Raw genomic sequence first — 25,919 nt, 5'->3', positions numbered from 1 at the left:
GACAGAAATGTTTTCTTCTAGGGTTTGGGGAGCTGCTGAGAAACACCAGCACAACCACTCGCAGAGTCAAGATTTAGTGAGATTAAACACAACATTTTCTTTTGCTGAATCTTCTTAAGCCAGATCAGAGTCTTCTTAAACCAGATCAGTTCCCCAGCCCAATTTATGTTGTGTCTGCTACTGAACCACTGTAATACATAACTGAGAGGGCAGTGAGCGGGGTAAAGATGAACCTGGCACTTGCAAAAGAACTGTTCATATAATGACAGCCCCTGACGGGTAACCACTTGGCAGTGATAACCTACCTACAGTATCTAATTCTGCCCTCAGTTAAAACCATGTAACGCCACTGAAGACATTGAGGTCACAGCAGAATGAACTACATGTAGAATTAGTCAACTGCTTTACATAAAATCATAGCAATCAATCTCTTCATAGCTTTGTTTCAATACACTTTGGTTACAAATGCCAACAGTCGGTTTCTGCTTAAGTTTCTGTCTGCTTTACAAAAGCCTGCAGCTTTCATGGCTATTCAGGATCTGCTTTGAGCAGACACTTTAAAGATTTTTAGTCCATTAACCCACTCAGCATAAAAAACTATAGATCAGGAGATATGCTCCTGCACTACCAACTCTTCCTAAAGCACTAGGAACTTAAGCTTCTGTAAATGGGTCTTCAAAATTATAATTAAATAAGCAAACAGGCAAACAAAATGATGATGCACAATATTTATTGGTAAGTTAAGATTTCAACTTCACAAAATTCCTCTCTTTCAGTAGGGCATTTCAACGCCTAACTGCAACTCTTAAAGTGGCTCTAACCACGTTGCTAGCAAATTGCAAAAAATAACTTACTTTTGGCACATCAACTGCCACCTCCCTCATGGCGCTGGGCCTGACATCATTCATCCCCTGCAGGAAGTCATTGAAAGCAATCATCACTGACCCAGCCACCTCGTTGTCCAATAGGTTAGGTCTTTTCCCCAGTGCTCTCCGTAATGCGTACAAACCTATGAAAAACAAAAAAACCCATGGCAATATGTAAACTTCCTCCTGGTTCTCACAAACATAAGGTGTACAATACAGCAGCACTGGAAAGGAAGTGATGTTCAAAGGAATGTCTCAACGCTGGGCCTTAACTAGGTCAAAAAAAAATGCAAGACACTTCTGATGAGAGAGAGCAAGAAAAAGGGGATTTAATGACCACAGGCAGAATATAAACTAAATCTGTTCCAAAAGGCAGAATGAAACAGCCTCAGCCCTGTGTTCCTGGAGATGAAGCTAACAGGGCAAAACCTCCAAATGTCCATACATCAATCCAAACACATTTCTAAACCACAGAGGAAGAGGGATAACGAATACTCAAGGCGAATGTTAAATCAGCTTACGTAAGACATCTGCAACCCTATTTCCCTATTATTAGGACTGTGTTTTCCAAGCTGCTCTTAAAAACAAACTGATGAGATGTCTTTTACTTTCATTGAAACTCTATTTTGCTATCTAGTAAGACGCCAGATACCTGTATGTTTCTTGATATGCAACAAACGTTCCCTGCAACGCCAAATAGCTCTTCGTTCCCTTCAGCAATCACACTTTTCAAACACAGGCATAAGCTTTTACCTTCTCCTTTGTTCGGCCAAATCACTTATATACAATACAAATCTTGATACCAATTCCTAGCTTCCCCCTATAATTCAATCCTTCAATAGCTGCACAAGTCCCACCCATGCACACATCAATATATCAATATTCCTCCGGCAGGACCAAGAGGTACCATCTGCAGCTTCGAGGCATTTCCCAGAGAGAGCAACTACGGCTGCCATTGTGTAAGATGCCCAGAAGCACCATGGTTTTCCCACTGTATAATTATGCCTTTTAAGGTCTAATACAATTTGGAGTTCTATTGCTTCTGTTTCTGACCCTGTTCTGGGAACTGAAACTGTTAAATACGTCGTTTAGTGTATTATCGCATAATGAATATAATGTTATATACAGGTACACACACACCCACACAAATGCAGATCTGTAACATCTGTTGTCATGTGTTACCAAAAAAAAGACACAGTTAGTACAACACCAGTTTGCCTTGCATGACCATAAAAAGACAAACATTTGTTAAATCTTTTCTATATTTAACCAAACAAAACATCAATTAATGCTACATGAAAGGACAATAAAAGGGATAAGCCGTTTCTGAAAATAGACATGGTTTTAACTTTCAGCGGATTGTTGTCTTTTTTTCTACTGAGGCACTGGTAGATGGGGACATGCAAAGTTTCTGACAATGACAGGAATTCTGCATTTCCTACAATATATACAATGTGTGAAGAGATATAATATCTCCCCTGTGAAGCAGTACAGCTGGTGTCTCTCCATAAACTGCCAATTATGGCAGAGTCTGAGCACCTGCATTCAATACCCAGGCTCTTAATACAATAATGAAAAAAAAATAAATAAATTTGTAATTCAGGTTTCCCCTTGCACAGAACATCCAGAACTAATAAGATATATAAATAAAAACATTCCATGAGGCCAAGGAGAAAAATTAAAATCTGGTTACCAGAGGACAAGTATAAAATATAACTGACTCATTTTAACAACCCAGACAATTTTCATGTTATTCCTCCCCCGCTTCTTCCTTCCTGTGAAACAGTTCATTTTAAGCAAACAAAAAAACTTAAGCAAAACAACAGAGCTTCACCCCTCCAGATTTAAAATTTACATTCAAGCAAACAACAAACTCAACAGCTTATTCTAGTGTCATTGCAGCTAACCCTTTGCAGGGTAGGAACAGGTATTGGGGTTGAGTCCTATGTTTTCTTTTTGGTGAATTCAATTCTTATGGCAGTCTCACTTAAAAAAAAAAAAGAAAGAATAAATAACATAGCATGAAATTAAGTTATAGAGAAAACAAGAAAAAGTAACCGGTAAGTATCTCTCCTCCTCATTTCTATATATATCTGCTCCATCAGGTACCAGTTTAGCCCAGTGCCCATTTGATGCACTTTAATCATGTCATGGTTATGTTTTTTTCATGACATGAGGAATTCTTAAAACCAAACAAGTTTATTTTAAAAATTGAGAGAGAACACCACATAAAAATGCCCAAGGAGAATACCGTTCTTAAGGATCATTACTGGCAGTGCTACTAGGAGTACGAGTGAAATTTCAGTCCTCAGCAGTAGGTTTGAAATGCAACAGCCTTGATCGAGAACAGGAATAAAGAGGTCACAGCTTTCCAAACAAAGCCTGGATTCATTTCAGCATGTGCACGCACACACCACTGCACAGGTCAGCATTTAATTGAAACAATGTTTTACATTAAAACAATAATAAAAAACAGATTGAAAAAGTAAGCATGATTCTTCCTGTTTCCTCCTGTTATCATAATCATTCTTTCCTGCACTTCAGATTGACCTCTAACCAGAGGAGGGGAGGGGGGGGAAATTCTTATTTAACAGGAGAAAGATACAGCCAGTGGCTTGCCAGAGGCAGGAAAACACATCCTTGTCCTGAGACACAGAAAGATGCATTTAACATAAGGAAATGCAGGGCAGGATGCAAAACATGCTGCTAGAGGCAACACAGAGGCAAAGGGGGTGAAACACTAGAGCAAAACCAAGTTTATCACTACACAAGTTGTAATGCAGATAAACTGAAGATTCATGGTACCTCAGAAAACATCGAGCATCTCAGCTTAGCTGTTGGGTATCTCTCACATGGGAATGTTTTGCTTTGAGTATATGCCATTGCTGTACACTGACTCGGAGCGCAGCATTTGTTTCAGCTTTGCTCGCTCCTTTTCAGATGCTACTTCATTCTTAAGGATTAATGAATATCAGTAGCCTTTTGGCAGCCACTGAGGAGGCTCAGAAGTAGGCGAGTAGGTTTTCACTGTTTTATTCCAGCAGGATGGGGAGGAGGGACTCAGACACAGTGTGCGGGAGGAGGGACTCAGACTCAGTGTGCCACATGGTCCGTGAGACTGTTTGCACAGGCATGGGCTACCTATTTCTAGTAAAGGGATACAGGACTGGTCCCTAGGACTACCCTATGCCGAGCAGAAACTTAACTCGGAAGGCAGCCGAGTGAACAACACTGATTCTCAGTGGAGTATAAATGGAAAATCCCAGTTCAAAAAAAAAATATGAAAAGAAACAAGCATAATAAGTCATGCATGATTACAAACAATGGAAAATAAACAATTTGTTCCAGTCCAGCAACTGTGTGCTCTACCTCACCAACTCATCCTGTCTGTCTAGAACAGAGGAAACTAAGTGGACAGAGGGGAAAAAAACCATCAGAACGCCCTGTCCTGGTACAGATGATCTTTCTTTGGTACCAGGCTATGCATGAGGTCGATAGCATTGTTTCCCAGTAAGATTTTTTTGCTCATAGCTTGGCTGAGTGTTGGCACATTAGATCATAATCACAAATGTCTGAGCCTAAAAATAGAATCTATGACACTGCTATATTTGTTAGAGTCTGTGTATAATTATACACTACTGTAAATAATAGAAAGCATCCACTCAAAATGACGAACATATATCCTTTAGGTTTCAAAAACAGTATATACACAACACTTGAGGAAATGAACTGAACAAAACAAAATTGTTAATCATGCATCTTTCACTGCCCATCAGCTATTTCTTCTGCAAATCCATCTTGTCTGGACTCACTCTACCAGAATGCTAATACCAGAATTTACAAGTAGCTTCACAGAAATTGTAATCTTCTTGTAAGATTGTTTACAAAAGGAAATGTTTCTTCTTTCCCTGCTAATCTGGCATTTCCCTCCCAAATTATTATGGCCAAACCCAGAACACATACCATTTCTCCCTGTGACAGCTGTCATATCCAACATGATAGTCTCCTGCATGGCTGGAAATGGAATGGTCAACAGCAAATGTAAAGATTTCAGCTTCCTAATGGCACCGGATGGGATGTATTCCTCTACTTCTAGATCTTTATATACTATACTTTGAAATGTAACAGTTTTCTATGCATAGAAAAAGCATTTCATTTAACTTAAAATCTATTTTGAACTTTAGAAACCGTAAGAGGAGTATATCTGACTTCACAGGCAATGGATGCAACAGTTATTCCAGTGTTTAGTATTTTTGAGATAAGAAGCTCTTCTGCTTTATATTTGGCAATTTTTAATCAGCATGGCTTTCTGCACTCATTCATGACAACAATCCCAAAATTATACTAGGAAGTCTCTTATAGAAATACAAGAATCATATATTACAAGTCACGTGTATTCTTGAACCTATCATAGTCTCATAAACAAAGGGAGTTTATAGCACTTCACTACATCAAGATATTGGATGGTCAAATCCTAGAAAAAAAACACAACATAACATGTCTGTATGTTGTTTGCAGTTCTGCATAAACATACAATAACACAGACAAAGCCTGTTTGCCTAGCAGCTGGAAAGCTCGCCATCACCTGGTAAGGACCACTGGTCCACTGAGCATGTCCCACAGACACATCCTCACCTGCTGAGTCAATCTTCATCTTGTGCAGACCCAGCAAACCAGCCCTCCTCCCCATCATGGGACAGCAGGGATGTGTCTGGGCAAAGGCTCTTTTTCCCTTTACTCCCCAGATAATGGAACAACAGCACCAGGAAAGCACCTGATGTCTGCGGGCCACTAGCAAGCTTTTCTGTGACCTGTGGGCAGGAACCACCATTTACAGTAGCTGAAAGATTCAGATGTGTTCCTCCATTTGCATCCTAAGAAACTTCTAAAATGTGGAGGGAGTTTAGGTGTGTTTTGTTTTGGTGGGTTTTTGGGGGGCTGAGTTTGTTCTTATTTTGTTGGTTGATTTTGTCTTCCTGCCCCCCCTCCCCCACCCCTGGATGTACTAAGTATGGAATCAAACACACCAATAAATTTACCAAGGGAAAAGAACAAATATCCACGGACCAGACTCCTATAAATACATTTTTAAACTTATTTATTTTTTATTTAATCTGTATAAAATGCATGCCTATTTAGAAAAAAATTCAGGAAGCAGAACCCCTTGCTTTTGCTCTTGAAACCATATCCTGCAATCTGTCTTTAGCTGCCAGCACTATATGGGAAAAATCCCTGAAGAACTTTCATATAATGTTTGCACAGGAAGGATAATGCCCTTAAATCCCTTGTAACCATAACATTGCAAATTCATTCGTCTAACCTGAGCACTAATCTACTGTAGGGATTATGTACGCGATTTATAGTCCTTCGTGAAGAGCTCCAGCATTTGCTGGAACATGTCTATGGAGCTGACTAAAAGTTGCTGAGAGGTACGACAGGGGAGGGAAAGGAAGGAAGGAGGGACTGTATTTTCAAAACTTCCTTCATACCGGAAACAGTTTATTCACAGATCAGGTACACACACGTCATTTATCCTAAAACAATGCCAATGGAGGGAAATAATGAATAGCAGACTGGCTGTTTCTAGCTTGCTCTCATATGTAAAGGTACCTAAGCTACCGTTAGTCATACATGTGCTAGAAGAAAAATAAGGATAGCCAGGCTACCAAATAGCAAGGGCAGAAAGACAAGAAGCAACAGTTAGTGGCTAAATGCTGGTCTAATTGTAATTAGAAGTGTTGCCAAGTCAGAATATAGCTAAAAGATAAAGCCAGAAGAACTATGAAAACTTTGCCTGAAAATATTTAAGCTCTGTCTCCCAATAGTAGCCATTCATTCTAAATACAAATGCCTACTGCTAACTGATTTTACTCCTGTGAACTAATACAGACATAGAAATTAAGCTACATTTTACCAAAGGATCTTCTATGACCTTTATCAATTAAACAAAAGAACTAAGACTGCTTTCAGATCCTCAGTTTGCCATTATATATTGCAGGAAAATATTCCAGTAAAACATTATACCTGGAGCCTAAGAGGGAGTCAGAAAACATTGAACTTTTCTCCTATAGTACCATTTCTACACAAAGAGCTTGCCTGAAGTACAGATGATGCTAGATTTTTCAGAAAAAAAAAAGCACAGCTACGGAAAACATCATTTTTTACTCATACTTGCGTGTATCTTGGAGAAAACATAGTTTTAGTCCAAATACATAGTTCCAATTCCTAACAGGAGCCTGCTCCGGAACCAGGAAATAGAATAACTTTCTGCATCACAAGGAACCTGTGATAATTTAACGCCAGGTTACTGGAGGGCTGCAGTGAACATGAACTCTGTTAGTAAGAGAAAAACACCGCAGTGCTTGTGTGCTGGTCAGCAGTAACAGTGAGCTTGGTTATCCTGCTTCAGCTGGCAGGAGGTGGAAAATTAGAAAAGGCATAATGGGAGAGGAAGAAGCAGCAAGTCTGCAGAATACCTTTCAGTTAGCACAATGCCAGCTAAGATGAATGACTCTGTGTACAGCATGTTCTATTACCGAGAAGAAAGTCCACAGATTTGCCAAACCCTTCTCAGAGATTAAAGGTCAGGAAGTTGTCTTCAGTTCTTAGATGTTCAAAACCTTTGAAGTTGACACAAGGGAGCAAGCAGCGCAGATCATTGTAGAAAAAAAACCAAATGCATTTAAAGGATAGTGGACTGCAGAGTGTCTTCAAAAATCAGTTTAGCCTTGGATAAATCATTTTCATTCATTCAAAGGTGCTATACAGACAGCTGAGGACTTCTTCTGTTGCCACGGGAATAACATTGCCTGGCACACAGCTCTCATCCAGCTTCACAGACAGGGAGATGAAGCCCCTGAGGGAGGCAAAACCCGATAAGCAGAATAGTGAACAAGCACACCACTGCTGTCAATGCAACTTAGAGCTGAGTTACTGATACTGTGTCAATTCCTAGTTCTAGAAAATAAACAGGGACCACACAGAACTGTCTGTTCCCACCACAGCTCGGCCAAATGACCCAGCCTAAGACAGCATCTGCCCCAATTTTTTTCTGTTCTTAAGCAAAATGACATAATGCTAAATTTTCAGGATCTGCAAGCTGAGGAATGACGTTCTGACTGCCATTTCAAAGCGCGCCTGTCTGCACAGGTAGGGCTGCACCAACGCAGGTGACTCCGGCGTCCTGCACCCCCTCACCCTTCAAACCAAACAACTTGTTTTGGGGATGACCCTCCAATCCATTCAAATGCTAAAGTTTCTATATGCATTCCTACACGTGAATAATATCATTTCTTCTGTACCACTGAAGCTGCAGAAGCAAGAACACAATGTCTATCTGCTGTGAAGGTTAATTTAAAATATTAATGAGAGTTATTGATCGACTCGTCTGAAAATATTCTTTATTTCCTGCTTATATAAGTATCGGCAGACAGAATGGGATGTGCTTTAAACAGATAATGTTAAGTACTCAACCCACAACTGTGTATACGAAGTCAGCAATCCCATCATCCAATTAACTGCAAGCCAGTTTCAGATAAAAACACAGTTAAAATTAGTTCTGATGAAAACCAAAAGTTCAAATGCCCTCACTGCAGTAAGTGCAACGTTCTCCATACAAAAACAAAAATGAAGTACCATTACAAAACAAAAGAAAAAAAGGGGCAAAGATTTTATGTAAGAAAAAATAACTACAGAAAGCAACGTAACATGCACCAGCAACTCTTTGGAGAGGCAAACAGAGCAAGACTCTCCGGATACAAAGACAGTTGCCCTAAGGAAACATCTGTGCATTCAGCATATGCAAAGACACAGGGGAAAAAAGAGATTCAGAAATTTTGCAATCACATCAGAATGACACCGAACCAAAGTAAAAGGGTGAGAATCTAACCCTATGCAGCTAAAATAACACAATTTTTGTGAAATCTTAGGAAAGCAGTTGAGCTATTATAAATGTCTAAGACAGCAATTCTAAAACCAATTCTGAGTTTGACTTTGCCCCACAAGATGTTGGAGGGAGAAAATCCTAAGAAAGAAGGCATGGGATCCCACAGACAAGAATAAGGTCAACACACTCCACCCAGTCTTAAGCATGTTCCTTCAAGCCGCTCAGCAACATCCAGATGTAGCCACTTCTGCACAAAAGCCATCATTAGTGCTCTAAGAAACAACCAAAAAAACATGTTACAGTCTGAGTCCAAAAAAGCCACATTGCTTTGTTATGTGTGCGTGCAAGCAAGGACGCATTTGTTCATAACCTGCTAAGACGGCAAACTAGGTCAGTTGTTTTGGTTTACAAACAGCTTCTGCACTAAGGACCCAACTTTAAAATTACAGAACACAGATGTAACTTAAAACTCACGAACACTGAAGATGGGGATTGGATTTTCTTGGTGTTCTTACACCATAAATTAGCACGGTGTCAGAAAACTCAATTGTTTCAGTCCAAAAATTAATTTGTAGCTTTACTTCTGTTTCGTGTCTGGACTTTTCAGTGCATTTCAGAATCCAGTGTTCTGCCATTTCTGCAAAAGTCTCTCAATTTCATAAGAATACATTTTTTGGTATTGACCATCTGACTATACATGTTATTAACATTCACCAAACCCCCCACATTTCTACATGACCTTTTAATAAAAAGGCAAGCGGCCTTTCCCACCTCATTTTGAATGTCCCATGGGAACCAGTATTCCGTTAGAGAATGCAATAGCAGACTGTTTGCAAGAGCAAATCAATCTTTTTCTGTGCTACAAAAAAAATTAAAATAAATAACAACATAGACACGGTATTTTCAGTCACTTTCCACACGGGAATAAACTAACTACAGCATGTCAAGCAGTGCTTTCCCCTTAAAATCTGTAACTGCCATCAGTTAATTTGAAAACAAACCAAAAAACAACCTGCAAAACAAACAATCCCATTGCCTTGGTCATCAACTGCCTTTGTCAAAATCTACACTTTCAACAGTGTCTCAGCCCACATTCCTACATTTAGGATTATAATCCAAGAAAAATATTTACATTTGTTGTATACGTCCAGCAGAAATCAGGTCCCAATTGTGTTGGGAAAGATTCAGACTGAACCTTTATGGCTTAAAGAAAGGAGATACATTATTGATGCCCTAACACTAGGCTGTTTCATCAAGACCGTGACTGAAAATGAAGAGCTGAACTGAAGAGCTCAGATTTGAGATACAAGGCTGAGAAGCCACATATTGAACGCAGCGTTTGTCTAATTGAAAGACCCGTCAGAGGCTGGTCCTCAGGGTGCACAGAGACTCACTGTTAATCACATTAGCCCAAACAGCTCACGTTTCCTGCAGGTGGCCAGGCTACCAAAACTGCAAAAGCTGGGGAAAAAAAAACAACACATAGATCTAACAAAGAGGCATTCCTGGGTTTCAGGGGAATTTACTTCCCCATCAGTTACAAGGAAAAACAAAAAACCTAGGAGCCAGCCCTTCAATTGCCTATTTATTTTTATTTTTAATGCCATTGGATTGCAGAAACTCTTTTTTGCGTCATAAAAGATACAGCAGGAAGTTTCTCAGCTCCAACTAGAGTATTCCCATAACTTATACTTTTACAGATCTAATGTCTACGTATAATCAATATACAGAGCTATCAATTGAATAGCATAAAGCCTCTCCATCCTGGTTGTATTATTAATCAGCATGCAGGGGTAATAAAAGGGCCAAACGAATACCACAGACAATTAGATCTGCAAACAACAGGACTTTTAAAATTATGAGCATAAGACAACACACCGTATCATGTGTCTATGCAAGTAGCTTCAGAGATTCAGCAGAGCAATGATGATTCATACTGGTCAAAGATATAGCTCAATTCCTTATTTCTGTAACATTTTTTGTAATGGCCAGCTCAAGCCAGTGAACTGTTATTATCTTAAAGGCTAAGCAAGGTGATTCCTTTAACTGTATTACAATCAAGCAATTTAAAAAAACTTTAATGCAAAACAAAGTGATAGTGCTTCTTTCACAGAAGTCTTAAACTTTCAGTACTTGCAAGTGCAGCATCCTCAGTGGAACCAAACAGATGTTACTGCAAGAGAAACCGCTCTTTAAACAAAGACATTTGTTCTTCCTCTCCTCATGATGCTATCTTATCACAGTCCAAGTGTTTTATATCAGCACACCGAAATTATGTGTAATGAACAAGGATGTTCAAGATAAATTCTAAGAGTTACAAAGCAAATACTTCCTTTCTCTGTAAACAATATGACTGAACGCACTTCTTGAAGAAATCAAGCTATATTTATATTCACCCTCTTGAAATGCTACAGGCAGCCATAGAAGGATAAGTTTATAATAAATTGCTATATTTGGAAACCTTTGTTGCTAAGCATCTTCTAACATTCAGTTCAGTTTATACCATTCATGTCCCTGCTACATAATTAACATTTCATATGTTTTTTAAAAAAAAAAGTGCAGTGCTTATCTTTGTTGTTAATTTAAAATCATTATAATTTTTTAGGGAATTAATAAAAGACTGTGTGGCCGATTAACTAAAGCAGAAGCAACAAGATCTCAGGGGCATGCAAACACTGACATTATATGCCAGGATATGGCAGAGTCTATTTTCTAGACACTGCCTCTGCTTGAGATAAAACAATTCAGAAGGCAGCTGTTCACACTGAGAAGTAGTCTACTAAATAATTTAGGACACAATAGACCTCTCCCAGTCTTTAGAATATGACTTTCTCAGCTGCACACATAACTAAGCCCTTTTCTTGTCAACAATTCTGTGCCTGTGAATCCCTCAGAGCGTACTCAAGTCCTCAAGAGTCTACCGCAAGGAGCCCGTTGCAAGCTGAACACAATGTGGTTCGGTGCCCGTCAAGGTATTTGCAGGTTTTTCCATACTAAGCTGTTAATCTATATGAAAGCATGCAGTTAATTGCAGAAATCACAAGCGTATTGCTAGGCAGTAGAGAATCAAAGCAAATCCCAATTTCTCCAATGTAGTCACTACAAATAATGTAACCCTGAACAGAGATGAAGTACACTAATTCTGAAAGCATTGCATCTAAGCTAGTGATACTCACCATGTTAGAAATACCAGGTTTACTTTTAGTTTTGCTGGAATAACCAGTTATTTGTAAAACAGACAAATAATACTTGCTCAACATGTGAGGGGGGAATACAAGCACTCTGCACAACAGTCAAGGCTGAGATAGATACATATACAGAGCTGATGCCTGTCTCCCCGTTGTCAACTCCTGCAATAATACTGTAAGCTTCATCACGCCTACCTTTTTTCCTATAAAGTCACAAAATTTTGTGTTTTCATTTTGTGAAAAGATAGAGCTGTATCTTTAATAGAGGAAAATAAGGTATTGGAAGAAAAATACACTAATATTTTAAAAATTCAGCAGATCAAATAAAAACACCCCAGTTAGTTATTGTATCTCTCTCTATATATAAAATATTTCACAGGTCATAATACCCCACCTGGAAAAGTCCAGAGCACACTGCACAGATTCTCCAGGGGTTTTGTCCACCTGTCCTCTGCTTGCCCGTTCCAGCATACACAACACCACAATTCTGTACAAACCACAAACACAGGGGCCTAGAAACATTCAAAGCAAACTGAACATTAAAGGCTCCTAAAACTTCTTAATGACTTCCATGAAAATGCGCAGTTGCTGAACAGAACAGAAAACTTGCCTCTCTGACCCCAGAAGGCCCACTAAGCAATTCTTGCACCAGAGAACAAACAAGTCCTGCCAAGAAAACAGTCAGAGTATGTTTTACGCTACAATAGCTATTTACTTTTCATTAACACACATTCTTCAGAATTATACAGAAGACAAACATCAAAGCTTTTATAATAAAGTATCATACGAAACCTAACTATAGATGTGGAAGTGAAATGTTTGCCTATCATAGACTTACAATTACTACATTTACCATCTTACATTAATTACTACACCCTTGGTTTATATAAGCAGTATATACACAATATTATACATGTGTTATAAAAACAGAGTTGAAGTATAAAGATAAGGAAGGATGAGCCCTTTGGAAATGATCTAAACTTTGTATTAAGAATATAAACATATTTAGCTTGTAAACTTCCAGGCTTTCCGGCCACAAATGAAGTACCTAAAGATATAAATGGGGTAACCAGGATGCAAGAGTCTCCCAAAGACCACTACTGCAATACGATTAGCAAGTGACAGTAATCTTGTATTAAAAACTGAACACGTATTTCCGAGTTCAGAACCCCTGCTTCTAAATTAGTTTCCACGTTTCACCTCTACTTAAACACACATCATGTGAAAGTGGCACAAGTAACCTTAAAATTTGTGAAAGAACTCTTAATTTGGATATTGCCTGAATATTAAGCATTTTGGTTATTTAGAAACAAACACCAGCAGTCTTAACTATATGTTTCTATCATGTTTTTTGTTGTAATATATACGAAATATTATGTTCAATTCTGAGCCCTACATTACCAAAAGGTTATTGACAAACTGGAGGGAGTTCAGAGAAAATCAACATAATTTCTCAGAAGGCAGGAAGGACTTATTTATGAGGAAAGATTAAAAGAACTAAATATTTATAGTTTGGCTCAGTAATGAATGAGGAGGTAGGGGACATGAGAACAGCCTGGAGATATCTGAAGGGTGTAAACAGTAAGGAGGGAGAGTGAACGTGTTATACAAGGATGTAAATAGAAATAATGGGATAAAACTAAACAAGGAAAACTTAGGCTGAATATCAGAGAGCATTCCTGGACAGCAAGCTATCTTGGCCCACGGCACAGTTTCTTAAGTGAAGCAATAGAGCCCTTTGCTCAGAACAACAAACAAGACTAGACAAAACATTGGAAAATTTGCCATATGGAATAACCCCGTTCTGCTGAGGAGAAATATGACCTCTTTTCTAAGTTTAACTCCAGTGAAAGCAATAATATTTTACAAGCTGTTGAAAATTTAATATTAAAAAGCAAAACAGATATCAAGAGCTTAATCAGAAAAAAAAGAATCCAACTAAGAACGTTCCTTAACCACAAGCAACTTAAATTTAGTTTATGTAATACTTCGACCAAGTCATGCTTCTGCAACTCTTTGAAAAAGAAAAATACATGTGGGCTGCAAATAGTTAACAGCGCTGGACTGTATTCTCCCCAGCAGAGGTCACTCCAAGTTAACAAGTGACAAGGAAATTTCACAGCATGGATTCAAACTTTAGGAAAGACGTTTAATAGAAAGGAGACATCCTCCTTTCCTCATTCCCAGCGCTGGCTTTGGATGCAAAACTCCCAGATAACAGCGTTTCCTGCAATCAGTTGCAGGTAGATGCCAGAAGTTTTGGATCTACATAGCATGTAATGTTCGATTTGCACAACATTCAAAATTTGTTTTCTAAAAGGTCCTCATGAAGTGCATAAATATTGACTATTTGCAGCTGGATTATGAAGTGCGCACAACCAATGTGCGCATGCACAAGTAAAGCCGAGGCTGGGTCATGTTTGGAATTGAAACCACAACACTTTTCACTGAAAATTTTAGATTACATTAGTTAAGTATTTACCATGTGAGGACTGTGACACAGGCAGACTAACAGGCTTCCAAAAACACAGAGGAAGGAAAATAAAAAGGGAGTTTATCTTTTTTGTTGTTATTTGTATAGATTTGTTTTAAAAAGAATGTTTGCTAACTTAAAACAGAGCTTAAAACACAACCAAAGCCAACAGAATAGCACTATAAAAAGAATTGTCTATGTCTGCACATATTTTTTTCTTCTTGATCCATACAAAAGTCCACAAATTCATATTTGAGAACTCTCCCTTAAAAATTCTGAAACTGGCAAGTAAAAGCCTTGCTGTTCCAGGTGCTATCACCCCTAATAAAACTTCTGTCATCTTCACAGTTAATTCTGATGCAAGAATTAACTGTGCACTGTGCCACTGCCAGAGGAAGCTGTCCCAGTGCCAAAGGAAATAAAAGTAACCAGTACATACAGCAAACATATATTTGCCAACTACAAGGGAGCAAATATGCGTAAGCAGAGCTGAAGAGTCATATTCTGACTAGACTCTTTTAAAAGGCTGCTCGTGGGTAGATTTAAGGTCCAACACTTAAACTGCGTAGACGCATTCTAGCAAAATGTAATTGATAGAGCTTACTTTTAATATTTCATCCAATGAAAACAGAAGTGAACTCGTGTTTAAGTATTCCCTGGAACATACTGAACCCTGGCTGCACGATGAGTGGATAATTCTCCAGGGCTATGCCTGTACCTGAGGCCAAGGGACACTTTCCAGGCCCCAGCTCAGGGCGTGCTCTCCAGCTCTCCCAGCTCCACTGCACAACCCAGCCCAGGTGCATACATTCCCCTGGCCCCTATCACAAGCTCCTCAAGCACACACAAATGAAACACAGGCACAAAATACAGAAGGGAGCCACAGTAAACACCACTCAGGCCCACAGTCTCAAAATCCTGGGAACCAGGACTTGCAGGACAAGCTGTCTAGCCTGAGTGACCTTGAGATTTTTGTATGGAAGGGGTAGAAAAGAGTAAAAGAGTAGAAAACCTCTTAGGGATGTGTCAGTTAACTCACTAAACCCTTGGTTTACTGCAAGACAGCTAGCTATCTAATATGCTCTTAGAAACGGCACAGGGGATTCCCCAATGTTATTAAACTTAACATTCATTTTTAAAATCTATTAATACTCCAAAGAGTTCTTCTGCCCAGTAGACTGGTGTTCCTCGCACTCCGTGCTTGCCTATGTTTTCTTTGACACAAACATTAATTAAATCACATTGTTTTAAAACCTATTAGTACAGACTGTGATTTTTTTATTTTTTTTAAACAAAACAAATAGACTAACAATAAAGTAAGAACCTAAATAAGATAAAGTCTTACCTGCTTCCTTGCACAAAGCTGCTAAGTCTGCACCCACATAACCATGTGCACTATCAGCCAGTTGTGCCAACTCCGCTGCTGTAAGCGAATGGGGAACTTTCTTGAGAAGTTTTTGGAGTATATCCAGGCGGTCTTGGGCATTAGGAATTCCAATTTCTATCTCTTTATCAAAACGCCCAGGTCTGCGCAGCGCTGCATCCAGTGCATGAGGACGATTAGTAGCCCCAAGTACCAAAAGCTGCCCTTCACTGCCCTCCTGAAGGCATCAAACAATGCAAAATATTAATTTTAAAATACAATCAGATGTCACACAGCTTATAGACATACTTCTTGTTTACTTTTCCCAACTATTACACAACACAGTAAAATCCTGATGCTAGCTCTAAAGGAACAAAGCAAACTTTTCAGAATATATACCCCACAAGTGATCCCATCCAACCTATCCCCTAATTGCAATTTAGCAATACTATAGGCTGCATGCACAGACAGGTAATGGAAGATAAACTCTACTCCAAGATGCTCTCATCCCAGTGTCTCCCACTTTAATCCCCAGGAACCTGCTTTCCTGTATCAGGAAAGTAAGCACCAAGGAAAGAAAACAGAAGTGTTTAAGTTAAAAGGCAGCATTGGCACACGAACAAAAAGGTATCAGCACACCGTGAATAAACAAGGTTGGGAAACAAATCATTTAAGGTATCAAAACCAGCAGAGGCAGGAGGTTATGAAGCTTCCTGTAAGTTCAGTAGGAAAAGCAAGGTCAAAAATCCTAACCAATTTCCTCAAGCTCTGCTTTTACACTTTTAGAGTGAGGCAAAATCAGCTAGGTGGTCTGTTGCAGTGCCATTCTCTTTTTGTGAATGAAGCACTTTCTCCAGGAAGAATATTCATCAGCCTTTGCCATCAGAAAATATGTTCTGCCTGTGAAGAACTGCAGACTGGGCAACTCAAACCATCATGCAGGAAAATAACAAGAAACTTGCAGATTACATAAACAGCAGAAACTCATTTTCATACTGTGAACAGATTTCTTTCATCTTTCCTTCTAATAATCATAAAATAATAATGAGAGATTGGCAAACTTTATGGGCTTAATCCATAATGTACTCAGGTCAATTAAATTTACTGTTTCTTCAGTAGGCTTTTGTTTCTGTCCTAAATATTACCACGGCAATCTTGAAATACCTGCTGTTGCCTTTAATAATGCAGCCTACATATCACCGGAAGTGTTTTGATGACTTTGATTTCAGAGCAATTAAAAATACCTGGCTTAGTTCAATGATGGGCTATCACTAACATTTCAGTTTTATCTCCAAAACAACAAGAGTGGAAGAAGGCAAAGAAAAGACTGTGAATGGAAGAAAACTTACTTTATTTTAATCTCACAGTTATCAGGAGACATTCCCTCCCCGTGTCTTCTGTTTAGCATCCAATAAAGCATTGGATTACTATATAAAGTCTCACCTCAGCCTATCTTCTCTCCCCCCAAATGACACATCTAAAATTGGCTGCATTATAGAAGCAAAATTATTTTGTTCAGCTAGTCCCCATACACATTAATTGTCTCAATACACTCCACTTACTGAGCCGATGCCGTCCATTAACGTCAACAATGAAGCAACAACTCTCTTTTCAACTTCATTCTGAGCCCCTTCTCTCTTTGGGCAGAGAGCATCCAACTCATCTATAAATATAATGGAGGGACGACTGGAAAAATAAGGAAAAAAATATTAAGGTGCTCAGGAAGATTTAAAACACCAAGGTAGAGAAGTGCAAAGCTGTTTATGGAAAATGTCCAGTTCCTACAAAAATTAACAAGCATCCCACTCCTTAGGCAACTGAAAGTTTCAACCTTGAATATGGTGTTACTCAAAGAGGTAACTAAAATGACTACTACATTAGAAAACTAATACTTTTAAGATGACCTACCGATCAACTTTTCTATGACTCTCTCCCAAAGACTCAACACTAAATATAGCAATTTCATGAGTAAAAAGACAGCATTTTATTTGCCGCTTCTACAAATACAGGATGCGACAGTCTTTTGCTAATGTATTATGGATAATAATCATCTGGAAGTCTGCCTTAACAAGGTCTAATAAATTTGGGCAGAATGCCACCCTGATCCAGAGGCGTGCTACATCCAGTACCAACACTCGCTCGTTTAGAGCTGGCTTCCACGTTGCAGCACAGTACTACGTTGGTCTCCAAAGATAAAACTAGACAGAAAAATTTGGATCCAGGTGAAACTCTGTCTCACGCTTCCATCTGCTGAAATAAGCGTACAATACACTAACGATACAGATTGAGCGATTTGGCACCATCTGTAGCAGTCCCTTAAAAAGGGTAGTGTCCAAAAGCATTTAATAGGTGTACTAGAATTTCACTGCTTTCCTTCTAGCTAAGCTCTATATAAACAAATTTATTTCCTTTTAAAAACCACTGCAGGAAAAAATTACAATTCAAAGATTCTTGCAAATGTTTTTCTTTTAAGAATATTAACACTGGAACCAATACCGCAAATAAGTGAGAGCGAATAAAGTTATCCAAAAGAACATACCGCAGAGAAGCTTCAGCAAATATCTGACGCAATCTTGATTCAGACTCCCCATAAAATCTATAATAATTAAAATATTTTAATAAAAAACATTTTTTGGTCTTTTCCAGGCAACTTGGAAAATTACTGCTCATGTGTTCCAAAAAGCCATAGCACATCCTTTCAAATTCTCAAAATATATACAAATCTACAATAATTGTTATTTCAACAAGGATAATCAACAATCTTATCAATATTGTTAAAGAAAAAAAAAATAATTCCCTGGAGACCTTAATCTGTGCAGTGTCATCTTAATTTCAAATATGCTTTAACAAGTCACTTTTCTTGTTGCAGAACTAACATGCAATTGCAGATGCAGTTTTAGTCCCCTCTTTAATTTAGTCCATGCCTTACACAAATTTCTTGGCCAAATCCAATAAACCTCTTTTATTACAAGAAGAAACATAAGCCCTACTTGAGAGAACCCTTTCCCATTTGCTTTTGACTCTTTTGGGCAGAGAGCCCATAGCCAATTCTACATCTACATCTATCCACAATGGACAGATGCCAGGACAGATTTTGGGCTAATACATTTATAGAATTAATGAAAATAAATTGGGTAGACTTACTTGCTTATTATTTCAGGACCATTAATAACAGTAACGTGAGCGCCAACCTCATTTGCAATGGCTTTGGCAATCATAGTCTTCCCAGTACCTGGAGGGCCATATAACAGCACTCCTCTAGGAGGAGGGATTCCTTTAAACAAGCACAAGCACATGAACAGAAAAGAAAGTTATTTGTGATAAATACCAAAGTGAACAACCTGCACTTGCACATTTCACCGTCACAGTTATTAGTGATTACAACTTGACCTCAGCACTAACTACTTTAACAGACATATCTTTTTGATAAAAATGTAGGCTTTCAGTGGGAAGAGTACTCTTATATGGAACGTACATCTATATTTTTTACTTTTAAAGTCCAAATGATTCTGTTTAAAAAGCAGCTAAACAAAAAAAAAAATTATATTTTTCAGTAGTTCAATATTATAACTCTCCCTATGCCTTATGGTGTTTGTGTGAGGTTGTTTGTTTGTTGTTTTTTTTTTTTTCCAAGAAAGCTATTGGACTGAGTACCTAATGTCCACGAATGTACTTTATTAAGTTAGTCGTGATTACAAATTTCCAACGTCAGAAAACCACTTCTCTTCAACACTCCAAAAAATTTCAGAAATGCTGTGAGGTTTGATTCAAGAATACTTACAAAAAGATGAAAAATACACATCAAAAGGATGAATTTGCCTCTTTAATGGCAAATGTTAAGAGACAAAAAAAACCCAAACCAACAACATTCAGGCACAGAACATAAGGGACACTAGAAGAACAAGGTACTACTATGTACAGTTAAAACTGGAGAGAAACTACAGGTAACTGCATGAAGTAATATTATGATCCCAGCTAAAGAGAAGGAAGAAAAAAAAAAAAAAAAAAAGAAGTTTTCAGACCAACAAATCCAAATTATACAGGCACAAAGCCAAAAACAGAAAGGTGAAAAATTAGAAAGCAGAAAGGAGACACAAATGTTTGACAAAGAACTGACCCTAGCACAAAAGACATTACTGAAACACGACCAAAGAAGAAACATCAGTTGGGTACTGCAATACCAGACAGAGAAGGGCAGGTAACATCCCAGTGGTGACAGAGAATAATACAGCTGGTGTGGACAGAAAGCCCAGATCTTAAGAACTAATACATGCGAAAAGGAAAAAAATTATTTCCTAACTGACAGAGGATAGACATAAAGTGTCTTTACAGACAGGTTACTTCACAACAGTCCATTAAAGCATGTGCTGCTCCCTCATGTGGTGTTTCTGGTACTGGCAAGAAACAGAGCTGCTGAACCAAAGGTCTCACACCTCACCTGACAGCCTTGTTCCCCATGAGCGGACAAGAACTCTCAACGTTTGGATGGTTACTAAAGGTTTGTAACTCGTGAGGAAACATCATCTCTCATGTAATTAGCAAAGAATCTGATCAAGTACTTTTGGGACTAAGTATGAAGAACGCTGATGCTGAAGCAAACTTCCTGCTAACACAAAACCATGAGGTGATGCTGAGGTTGGAGGTTAGTGAATTGAGCTGGACCACACACAGATGAAGATGCCTCACACCTCCCACTGACACTTGCCAGTCATGACCAAGCAACGCACACCAAAAGAGCCACCTGTGTTTTATGGAAATTGTCACAGTGATCACTGAAATCGCCCCCTTTCTAAAGCGTATGCGTAGGAAGAGGTAAGGCAGAGAAATAAAAAGCCTCAAAGACCTATAAGTATTTCTTTAATATCATGCAAGAGCCCCGTCTCGCAATGATGCACACCTAGAGAAGTACAATGAGCAGACAAGCCTGCTTTATGTACATATCCATTTGTGATAAATACACAGTACAGAGTTTTATCTTTGTCACAAAAATCCTCTAAGCTCATATATATGTTAGATACAACTTTATACATGGCAACAGTTATCATGTTAGTTTTTCCAGCCCGTATTTTGAGTAAACAGGCTCAAATGCTTCCTTAAAATTTTGCAGGAACCCTATAACATACGGGGATAAAAACAGCACAAGAATTATCTGTCCAAGTTTTTCTCAATTTAAAAAATAGAATTAGTTGACTCTACCAAAGCAAATTAAAATATTATGACAACACAAACACCTGCACCTTTCCAACACCCAAGTATAGAAGTCTTTCCTATTTGCTATAAATTCTGCTTATGCATACCTGAATATATTTCCTACTAGAATATTTTTCACACAAGCTAATAATAACATCTTCATAGTATCCATACAGTATAATTATAGAACAGTTTGACATTGTTTGGACACACAACTATACCAGATCAGCGTTACATAAAATTGAGTGCATATTCCTGGAATAACTTGGATGGTTTTTTTTAAAAAAAAGTCACGTTAAAGAAAAAAACTAGTATCAAATGAAGAAAGCCAACTCTTAGGCATCATACCGTAACACTTGAACAGTTCAGCTTGCTTCAAGGGCAGTTCAACTGTTTCTCTGATAGTTCTGAGCTGGGTGCTTAAACCTCCTATCATATCATAGGTGACTCGGGATTCACAATCACCATCTTCTGCTACATTGGTCCTCGTTTCAATAAAATTGATTCTAGTTCTTGAAGAAATGAAATAAAAAGCGTCTGTATTGCTTATCGATCCAGTTTTGCCAGTTAGTGGTAATTCCTCACTGCCTCCTTTCCCAGCCAACTCCAAATCACCAGTGAGGTCTGCACCATCTCCCTTGCTGTAGGTTTTACCTCCCTGACCAGAACCGTGATCACTGGCGGCCGCAGCCAGACCAGATGTAAGTGGTGAACCTGGATCCATCAGTTTGCTTGGCATGCTCATAGATGCAACCTCTGGACTATCGTCAATGTCCATTTTGCCGATCTGTAAGGACAAGTCTAACGTACTCGTCTCCAAATCAGATCTTTCAAGGTCTGCCTCATGCGTATCGCTGGAAGTGGCACTGCCCTGGGCGGTCAGCTCTGCACCATCAGTTCCTTTCACCTTCATCACCACAATGTTACAAAGTTTGCCATAGAATGTAAAAGCCAAGAGGTTTCCTGGTAAAACTATTTTCCCATCTACAAGATTAAAAAAGAAAAGAAAAAAGACAAGAAGAAATGTCAATCTATGTTGGCAGCAATAACATTCAGGCACTCTTGTATCAGAATAATTTAATTTTTTATCAGGAAGCCTAGAGAGTGCTATAAGGTAATATAATAAAAAGGTAGTTAGGTAATTTCAGGTAATTTAAATGATCCTTTTGTACACACTGGATAAACATTTGTCAGTATCACATGTAACCTCTCAAACTAAACTCATCATTTACTTGAGCATTTTAAATTTCATACAGCACACAAAGGGTGGTTATGGAATTAGTATTGCAAGAAGTAGAAATTTTGCATTTGCTGTGTGCCTTATAGGTTCACAATATTTCATATTTAGCCCACCTTCTTTGAGAGTCTTGGCCTAAAAAAGGTAAAGTTTTAGCCTTTGTGTTGACCGAGAAAGATTAGGAAATGTGATCTGAATGCACCCAACAGGCACAAAAAAACAAAGGCAAAAAAGCAAACAAGATTTATTATTTCCAGACAAACTCATGAATTCAGAATGCAGTTCATGTTTCCTGATTCTTAGCATAGCAATACTGTTATTAATTCCTAAACCAGAAGATACCCTTTTGAGTAGAACAATTTGTAGTGAGTGCTCTGAGCAGCACTACCTTGAATAACTTACCTTGCTTTTTTTGCCTTACTAATACATATCTACTACCCAATAAAGAGCAATTTTGCTTATTACCACCAACATAAAAAAAAAAGATTCAGAGTATAGGATTTACTATTAATACTGATCCTTTATCTTGTTCTCAATGCATAGTATTGCACTCTTTTCTTCACGGTGCAAGTAAACTCTGAAGTTCATCACGATATCAGCCAGAAGGCCAGCAATAATTGCTAAACTTGACTCAGCCATATGTATAATAGACAAAAGGAATGGAATCACAATTAATGCAAATTAGATATTTACAGCATGGCAAAATTATTTAGCCCAAAGAAGACAGATCCCTAAAAGAAGTGTGAGCGGAATAACGTCCTCTATTTTGCCATAAGAACTTGATTAAGAACAGAAGAGGTAACTGTTTGCTTTTCTATCCAAAACTTGATGATTTACTACAAAAATTAAAGTCAGAGCAGCAAAACTTATACCTAGGTTTCTCAGCAGACAGACAGACATTTCCTCCGCATTAATGGTGGCATCTTTGTCCCTGTGGTAGGAAGAAAAAAAAAAAAAAATATTTTTCGCAGCAGTAACTACTTCAAAACCAGGAGTCCACACCACTGAGGCACCAAAATGATGAATACCACCTGTTTTACAGTATCTGACTTAACCCCATGAACAGAAAAGATGGATGAGCACTTTACAGTCTTCAGATCATATCATCTTAACTCTGAAGATATTAGATGCATAGTAACAAAAGAAGTGTATATATTTAATTTTACAAAATGATGTAATAAACAATAGCATAGGTTGTATTTATCATTTCTTAAGATTACAAATAGGGAATGCACGCTTCTCATGTCACCAGGCAGAATGGCCATTGCTATGTTTACTGAATTGAAAAAATTACAGGTAAGGTAGGTCTCTTTCAGCCTGCAAACACACAAACTTTTATTAACACACAAACTTTTATTGATTAAACTAGCACCTTGAGCATTTGCAAAAGTGTGCATGTCTTAAGCACTGCACATCCACTACCAAAACAGCGCAAGTTTTCCCCATGATGCATTTCCTAGTCTTTTAATTGATCAGATTTAACTGACTCAACAGATAAGCCTTACGTCACTTCCCTTACCAAACCTGGCCAGGACTACAGCATTTTCTCAAACACTGTCTCATCACTGGGATTTAACACACGACTGAACACACGTGCTCTTAGCCCAAAGCAAATGAAAGGTAAAAGATGTCTTACATGAATGGCTTTCTCTGGTGTTCACATTAAAACATCTTACATCACACATTTACAACCCACTGAGCACAGACATCATTAACTCTCCCTGCTCCTCACATATACATTGCAGTGTAATGTAAGGCTGCGGTGATTCAATCATTTTTCAGTGATGATTTATCCATACAATATTTTTCCTGTTTCATTTGCAGCTTTACTGTTTATTAAAGCCCATAAAACCGTATTTTTATTGTTTGTTTGGTTTTTTTTTTAATTCCTTAGGATTTACCCGCCTCAGCCAATCTCTACAAGCCTCACACATTAGCCCCTCTGTTTTCACAACAAAATAAAGGTTCCTGTCCAGCCATTTTGCAGACAAATATCCACAACCTTTGTAAGCACTCAGACCTGTATGATGAAAAGCATTACACCGAGAGGTGAACAGCAGCAGCTCCAAAGACGTTTTAAGCAGACACAGCTGCTGCAAATAAAAGTATGATCAACGGGGGGAGCTCTAAACCTGGAAATAAAAACCTGTTTCTCAATTCTACTGATCAAGAAAGCAACTTGAGGGAAAGAGGGGTATTATGCTAATTCAGAGGAGAGCTCTCAAAATATCATAGCTATTCCTGACAAATAAACATGCACTAAATTACATCGTTACGGTCTGAGGTTGCAGATTGATTTTTTCACTGGAAGAAAAAGCTAAACTATGCATGTAGGCAACTCCCCAGAGGTATTAATGCAGAGACTGAACTACACCTGTAAAGTGTCTAGAAACCTAGGCAGTACTTGAATAATTGGATTTTCCACTTATTCTTTTGATAACGTATATTCTTACATGATAGGATGGCACTATGGTTTGTAGTAAATTAAGAGGCTTAAAACAGACCAATTACAGTTTTCCTTTTTTCTCTCCTAGAGTAGGAGAAGGATAATTCTAGAAAAACAAGCATTTATATGATTTTAATCTCATGCTACATCTGTATAACAATCCTTGGAGCCTGACTCTTGACTCACTGAGAGGAAAACTCTGGCTGTGGAACAGTTTCCAAAAAAATTCCAGTAATCATAAATATTCCAGAAGTTACATCCAATTCCTCTGACCTCATCCTTTGCTTACATTTCAGTAAAAGTCACAGCTTTAAAAAAAGAATGAATTGCATATTAACATGAGGAAATATAAATAGATTAGGTTTAATTACTTAATTTAATGTGGGATTGTTTTTTTAATGAAATCAGTGTTTTCAACCACCTCTATAACCAAACAGTATGTAATAATAATAAAACTTGCTATAGGATTAAAGTGGCCATAACAAAAAGCCCTAAAGATATCATTTTTTTCATTTTCTGGTGAGAAGAGAGGCATGGAGGGCAAAGCAAGCTGGCACCAGGAAGTCAACAAATCATGCGCAGCCAAGTTAAACAGTGAAACTATAATTAGAGCTAAACTGGTTATATTACTGACAAAAAGCAACATTGCCTCACCAACGTTTCTGAGAGTCAATATGCTGGAAAACAGCATCTCCCCCTTAAAATGGACAATGACAACACCATGTTTGAAAACAGAGGTTTGACAGGGAAGTGAAGTTAATTTATAGAAATTAAAGCATTGGGACACTTTCAAATGTATACTGTAAAATAACTTTATTTAGGAAATAACTATAATCAGGTTCTTTATCAACCCAAACACTGACTCTGTGGAATATTATGAGAATGACAACCACAGAAGTCATTCAGCAAACTGCTAACTTCTCAAAGCATTTATGACTTCAAGACAACTGTGATTTGCACCTTTTGCTCTTTTTTTGGGTGAATTTCAAGTAAAAAACAAAAATACCTCTGAGAATTTCCAATCCTAAAGAATATTCCAGTAAATAAGAGCAGAGCACAAACCCATGCATATACAAAGGAGAAGTTTTGAAGGGAAGTAGTTAAAAAAGGTCACTTCACTCTCCCCAACCTGTCAGCCTGTTCTCTTAACCACAGCAGGACTTTTTCAACAAGAGCTTCCCAGACAGCAGTTTGCGGCATATTTCCTAATGACAACAGCAGCCACGTGGCCTCCTTCTAACCTGACATCAACTCTACAAGTAGAAATCATC

General features: G+C 38.2%; 1 protein-coding gene across 1 annotated transcript in view; it reads right to left on the bottom strand.

Moving 5' to 3' along the window:
• SPATA5 (spermatogenesis associated 5) overlaps positions 1–25,919 on the bottom strand; it is a 196,483-nt gene that overhangs the window by 168,100 nt on the left and 2,464 nt on the right. The window contains 7 exon segments of the mRNA XM_054203512.1: positions 855–1,009; positions 15,758–16,013; positions 17,338–17,461; positions 18,315–18,371; positions 18,920–19,049; positions 21,314–21,949; positions 23,075–23,133. Coding sequence (XP_054059487.1) covers positions 855–1,009; positions 15,758–16,013; positions 17,338–17,461; positions 18,315–18,371; positions 18,920–19,049; positions 21,314–21,949; positions 23,075–23,133 — 1,417 coding nt within the window.

Source organism: Rissa tridactyla, chromosome 5 (assembly GCF_028500815.1).
Source record: "Rissa tridactyla isolate bRisTri1 chromosome 5, bRisTri1.patW.cur.20221130, whole genome shotgun sequence".
Lineage (NCBI taxonomy): Eukaryota > Metazoa > Chordata > Aves > Charadriiformes > Laridae > Rissa > Rissa tridactyla.
Note: the sequence above shows the minus strand (reverse complement) of the source record. Positions and strands in the feature narration are given on the sequence as shown.